The 6000-nt window shown below is 46.0% G+C and overlaps 1 protein-coding gene across 2 annotated transcripts in view; it reads left to right on the top strand.

Moving 5' to 3' along the window:
- Positions 1-5566, top strand: part of MYBPC2 (myosin binding protein C2) — a 235683-nt gene extending 230117 nt beyond the window's left edge. For both annotated transcript variants that reach the window (XM_086930242.1, XM_086930243.1), the window contains 3 exons: positions 1944-2130; positions 4674-4715; positions 5172-5566. In XM_086930242.1, coding sequence (XP_086786368.1) covers positions 1944-2130; positions 4674-4684 — 198 coding nt within the window. In that variant the 3' untranslated portion in view covers positions 4685-4715; positions 5172-5566. The remainder of the gene's footprint in view (positions 1-1943; positions 2131-4673; positions 4716-5171) is intronic.
- Positions 5567-6000: the final 434 nt, after the last annotated feature.

Genomic DNA, 6000 nt, shown 5'->3' on the forward strand with positions numbered 1-6000 from the left:
CGTCACCAAAATTTACAGAAGATTAATACCTTCAACGCAAACACCCTGGGGTTGCAGGCTGTCCGGATGACAAAGGACACTGGCGGGGCTAACCAGGGTGCTTCTTTTCCCTTTTTCGTCTTTTCTGTAGTTTCAATATTAATCTGTAGGTTCTTTAAATACACAGGCTCTTCTCTTTCGTAGGTTCCTTATTACTTTCTATTTCCTGCACGCAGTAGGTTCTTTTATATATATATAGGCCGCTTTCATTAGGCTATAGTTTCTCCAATCGTCGCCAAAAATGTTGTACATAAAGAAGTCCTAGTGCCAGATATACATCACACGCTGGTTTTAATAAAGCTTAGTTCCAAGTTCAGATTCAAGTAAATAAGTTAAGATAACAAATACCCCACCAGGAGCGGCCTCCCTGCCACTCAGCCTGCCTGCCATCAACTGCCACTCCACACAAGCCAGGCACCCAAGATTCTATGATGTCATCAGGCATTCCAAGAGCCACACCAGCTGAGTAGCAGGGAAGTCACCAAAGCTAAGTATAACACATTAGATGGCGTTTCCCACAGTGCCTCCCCCTCCACTGGGGGGTAGCCGCCATTTCAAGTTAAGTCATAAAGCAATTCTCATAGCATAGTAACCTGAGGTAGGTTTGTGTGCATCATTAATAATACCAAAAATAAAATTCATAGTTCGGAAGGTAATGAGACATATGATCTCAGCTTCCAACACCCTCTAAAGAATGGATCTCGATATGAATTACAATATTAAACATCAGCAAGAGACAGAATTTCCACTAACAAAACTGCAGAGAAGTTCAGACAGGTAGAGTGGAGGAGAATGTTCGCTTTTCAACATAGCATAGCTCGTTAAGACTTTTCTGCCTGGTTCTATTGTATCATCTTCCTATTATGTTTCATTCTCTTCCTCCTCTCTGTATAATTTTCCTTATATGACCTTGTTGGTTAGACACTCGCTTTTTGCCCTAGTTTTGTCATATTTCACCAAGATCGTTTTTATTACTTTCTTTCTTTGCGTATCTTGCCTGACATTTTCTCTTCATCTCTCGGATGTTCCAGTTTTCGACGTCTCTATTTGTCTCCTTAGATTGTGTGAAAAAGAAGGGAGGTGGGTGTATAATTATAGATATTACTTGTACCAATTTAAAAGAGATACTTTATTTGAGTACGGTCAAGGATATGAACACAGAAGGTTTGGGCATGACCTGATTTCTGCAAAGGAGTATTTATCTACTGAAAGATAGGGGGCGGCAATGTCAATTGGATGTGATGTGGCCCTTCATGCTCCAGAGTTAAACTCGAAAGCCTTGAGGAGTCTTCCATTTCATAGTTTGTTTAGGTCTGGAGAAACAGATGTAAGACTCAGATTGGCTTTGTATCCTCAAGAGTCAAACTTAAAGCCATGAACAACTGCTAGTCCTTCAAAAATAGTTGGGATAATATAGCTAGCTTTTGATGTCCAGACTCAGCAGCATGGATGCGCTTTTGTTCTTCGGATTCAACAGCATGTATATCATCTTGTTCTCCAGGCTAAAAAGCATGAGGCTGTTTTGTTCTCCATTGGCAAAGGCATAGATTGTCTCTTGTTCTCAAGAATTAAACTCACGCAAATCTGTGACTATTCTTTATCTGAAGCAAGACAAATGTCCATTTTGATCTCTAGACTTAAATAGGGTACCATACACGTCCTTTTACGGTCCAAAGTCAAGCAAGTGGATGTTTGGGGAGGAAACTGATCTCAGGCTGTCAGACGGCCTTGGACCTGCACGTAAGAGTCTTTATAAGATCCAGCTAACAGAGAGGGAACACCCAGCTGGTAAATAATAGGCAGGAAAAGGCTGGTAGAGAGGGTTCGCACATGCTGTTTGCTGTCATAGGGTACATTGTATGTGTTTTACAGTCCATAACCACTTGTTCCTTTTTCTGTTTTAGCCCAGGGTGGTCTGGATGAAGAACAAGATGGAGATCAGGGATGACCCCAAGTTCCTGATGAAACACAATCAAGGTGTGCTAACCTTGAATATCCGCAAGCCCAGCCCATTTGATGGAGGAACCTACACCTGCAAGGCTATCAATGATCTGGGAGAGGCAGAAGTGGACTGTAAATTGGAAGTGAGAGGTAGGGTTCTCTCACTGGTGCTACCCGCTGAACTGGGAGTGTTAGTATGGATTGCAAACATTACTGTCCGACCACAGCGCTAAGAAGGTAGTGCTCCAAAGTGATTGGTATGCACTCATCTTTCAAGGATCCTGTTAAGATCAGGCAGGCTTCTGGTAGCAGCAGACACTAGATTTAACAGGCATGATTTGGGACCATTGATGGTTATATCAGGAGACAGTAGAAGGACTGCACACTGATGGAAGTTTGACTAGCATCTCACAAAATGTCTAATTCAGAACCTGGTCCGGGACCAGGGGCCCTGAAGGGTGAGTGTCCAAGCAGAATGCATGTAGTTCCAGTTTCAGGTGGCTATGTTCAGCACCTGGGTGATGCTATCACACTGTGCACATTTTATATATTGAGGGGCTCATTTATGGCATTTTGGCATCAGGCAGCACAGCCTGGCATCTTGCTGTGCTGCCCTACACTAAAGTGAAAGGGCTGGAATGCACAATATTTAAGCAATACAGTGCATTCCTGCCCTTTTGCAGCTTAGCGTCAATGTGGGCACCCTTGCACCATTGGTGCAAAGGTCCCTCTATTGCAGGCAGGATTGTTTTTGTGCAGAAGGGGCACCTTCCTGCACAAAAACAATCCTACAAGGCGTTTTCCTCTTTCTATGTCTGATGCAGATTGCAGCACACATGGAAAGAGGAAAAAACGAGGAGAAATTAATATATTTCTCCTCGTTACACCTCACCTTGTGAGGCGTACGGAGTTGACGCTTCCGCAGGTTTACATCCCTTTGTAAATCTGAGGCGACGTCAAATTCCATGGGTGTTGTGTGGGAAAACCCACTGCAACGCCCATGGAATGTCTCCCCGGTGCAGAGTATGGCAATGCAGGAATTTGCGCTGCGCCACCTTACTCATGATTTATGAGGCCTCTCAAAGCCATGCAAGGTGGCTTTGTGTGACTTCATAAATCAGCCCTGTGTCACAATGGTACCACTTTGCGTGGTGGAAAGGTGATGCAGGGCTCTCATAAATAAGCCCCAAAGTCAATGTGAAAGTGATCGGCATAGAGGAAGCTGAAGGTGTGAAACCAACCAGTGGCCCTATAGAAATAGTGTAAGATGTATTCCCACAGCCCTGCCAATATTTACAAGGATAGCTCTGGAGAAGGACGTTTGGGGGCTGCTGTGAGGGTGTGGTCCAGTCTGCACTTCAAAGTCCTCAGTCAGGGATACTAATGTCAGGCGCGCGTTCTCAGGGGTAACCTGCCAGTTAGGATTGCAGACTTTGTAGCTACTTAGGACTTTTGTTAACGTTGGCTGGATGAGGGCTATCTACTATAAAGTCTAAGATGTGCCATTCACTGTTTTGAGAGTGAATTGGTATCAGTAGCACTCTAAACGAGGAGGATAGGACACCTGCCACTTTTTGAAGGATGTCCCTCTCTTCCAAACTCTGATTTGGGCCCTTAATCTTTGTGCAGTCTGGCAAGAAAGGGAACATATTTGCATGAAATTGGCGCAGCACGGTGATTCAAGCAATTTTGCTGTGCCGAGCTGCGTCATTTTCAGAACACAGGGATGCGCCATATTAACAAGAATACAGTTAATCCCTGTGCTCACCCCTGCGCCAGCGCCAAAAAAGCTTGCTTGCGCCAATGCAGGCACCCTTGCACCGTGGTGCAAAGGTGCCTGCGTTGCAGGGATGATTGTGTTTATGCAGGAAAGGTGACCTTCCTGCACAAACACAATCATTAGTGGTGTTTTGCTTCTTCTATTTGTGCTGAAAAATGCAGCGCACATAGAAAGAGAAAAAAACAAGGAGAAATAAAAGTATTTCTCCTCGTTGCACTGCATTAACGCCTCCTTTTGAAAGGCGTTGGTTTTCGTGCTGCCTCAGATTTACAGACCCTTGTATATATGGAGCAGTGTTAAAAAGCTATGGGTGTTGCTGGGAATGCCCACAGCAACACCTATTGCACGCCCCTTTGCAACAGAAAACTGCGTTGCAGAGGGCCATATTTAGAAGGCGGTGTTAAACCACGCATAGTGGCTTTGCACGGCCTCATATTTATGGGCTAGAATAGAGCGCCACTAGAGCATCAAACAAGGTGGCGCCCCGGGGGCTTGTACATATGCCTCAAGGAGTCTCAATAATGTGAAAGAATTTTGTAGTCTGGGATATAGATCCAGGTCATGTCAATTCTTTGATAGCACACCACCAGGTGACGATGGCTTTCAGTCACTGGAATCAGAAGTCAAACTTAAACAGATCACTCTCAAAAGAAAGGCTGTAAGACCCAGCTATTCCATCCCATTTCTATGCCCCTGTTGCTTTCACAGGTACTGCATTTACAGGAATAACAGTTTAATATTCGATGTGCCAATGGATAATGTGCCCAAGTACCGAAACTTCCATGAAATCTCGTGACATTCCAGTCCATCCCAGAAAAGCTATCGGCAACTTTTGTGCAATGTAGACGTCAACGGTGAAGCTGCATGGAGGGCGATTCCTAAATATTGTTTTTTTTTCTTTTTCTGTCCACAGTTCCCCAGTAAGCCTCACCTGCCACGGAGATGAAAGGGAGAGGTAAATACTGCACCATCACCAGCCTAGGAGTCTCCTCGTTTCACGCCGTGCTGCTTTCATTTTATGATATCACTGTCAGGCGCGCAACTCCCATTGGTCTCAAAGGGCTTCAGCCCTCCCCCCATCGTGTGTGGCAGCCCGGCTGAGATTGCTTCCCCGGCACACACACATCCGCACCTGAGTACTTCACAGGTCTTTAAAAGACTATTTACTTGCTAACGAGGCTTTGTTGTGTTTTCACCCCTTCTTAGAGCCCCTGCATTTCCACTCTGCATATTGCTGGAAAAATCAGCCCCCCTCACCCTCCGAAATTTTTAGTAGCCCTCCCCCCAATTCTCCAACGCCCCCCCGAATTTTGGTTGTAGATGCGCCTCTGATCATTGTCCATGTGACATGTACATCCTGGTGACAAAGCGTGCTCTTATAAGATCGACTCTTCTCTTTCCCGCGTTGCAGGCCTTCATCTGAGCCACCCGGGCCCTCTCCTCCTATGCAGAGACCAGCAGAGCCGCTGACAGGAGGATGGAAGTTCTGAAGAATGCTCTTCACGCTAACAACGTCTTGTCATCATTGTTTTGTACTTATCCACCGCCCCCATTTACATTTTAGATGCATTTCCCTGTGTCTTCGGAGGATGCCGACACAATGTTTGCGTTATCAGAAGGAAGTGAGGCTTATAGAAGGCTATAAACATTTTGAAGAGTGCTTGATTGGCTCCGTCCCTGCCTCCCTTCCTTTGGCACCTGTCTGACGTCAGCGTACACACCCCGACCCTTCCATCTGCGCATTTCTCTATTTCTTTCGACATGCCCATTTGCCTTACTTTGAGCAATAAACGGAATAATACTGTGCTTTTTGAGTCTCGTGTGAGTTTTCGTTCTTTAAGGGTTTCCACATCAGTGAGAAGTAGCAGCTTCCAGAGATGTCGGGTACGTAGAGTTGTGGTCATGGGTGACGTCCGCTTTGCCATGCGTAGAGCCTGCGTCGCTCGGCGCCGAGCACAGCAAAGGAGGCACGCCACGTATACGTGCCCCAGCCTGGGAGCGGGAATAGCTGTCCTCTCACCACTCTGCATGGGCACTGCCTCTCCTAAGCGTGCAGCACCATCTCCTGTCCAGGGGGGTGCCCTGTACCTGCTCCCCTGACCTCTAAGCGCAGGTAAAGCAGCTAGTTGATAGGAGCGCAGATGCATAGAGTGGGCTACTGGCAGCATATACAATCTGTGGAGGTCCTCAGAGAGACAAAAGAATGACACAAGAACTTGGTCATGAAAGAAGACTTTACT

This window comes from Lissotriton vulgaris, chromosome 7 (genome assembly GCF_964263255.1).
Source record: "Lissotriton vulgaris chromosome 7, aLisVul1.2, whole genome shotgun sequence".
Taxonomy (NCBI): Eukaryota; Metazoa; Chordata; class Amphibia; order Caudata; family Salamandridae; genus Lissotriton; species Lissotriton vulgaris.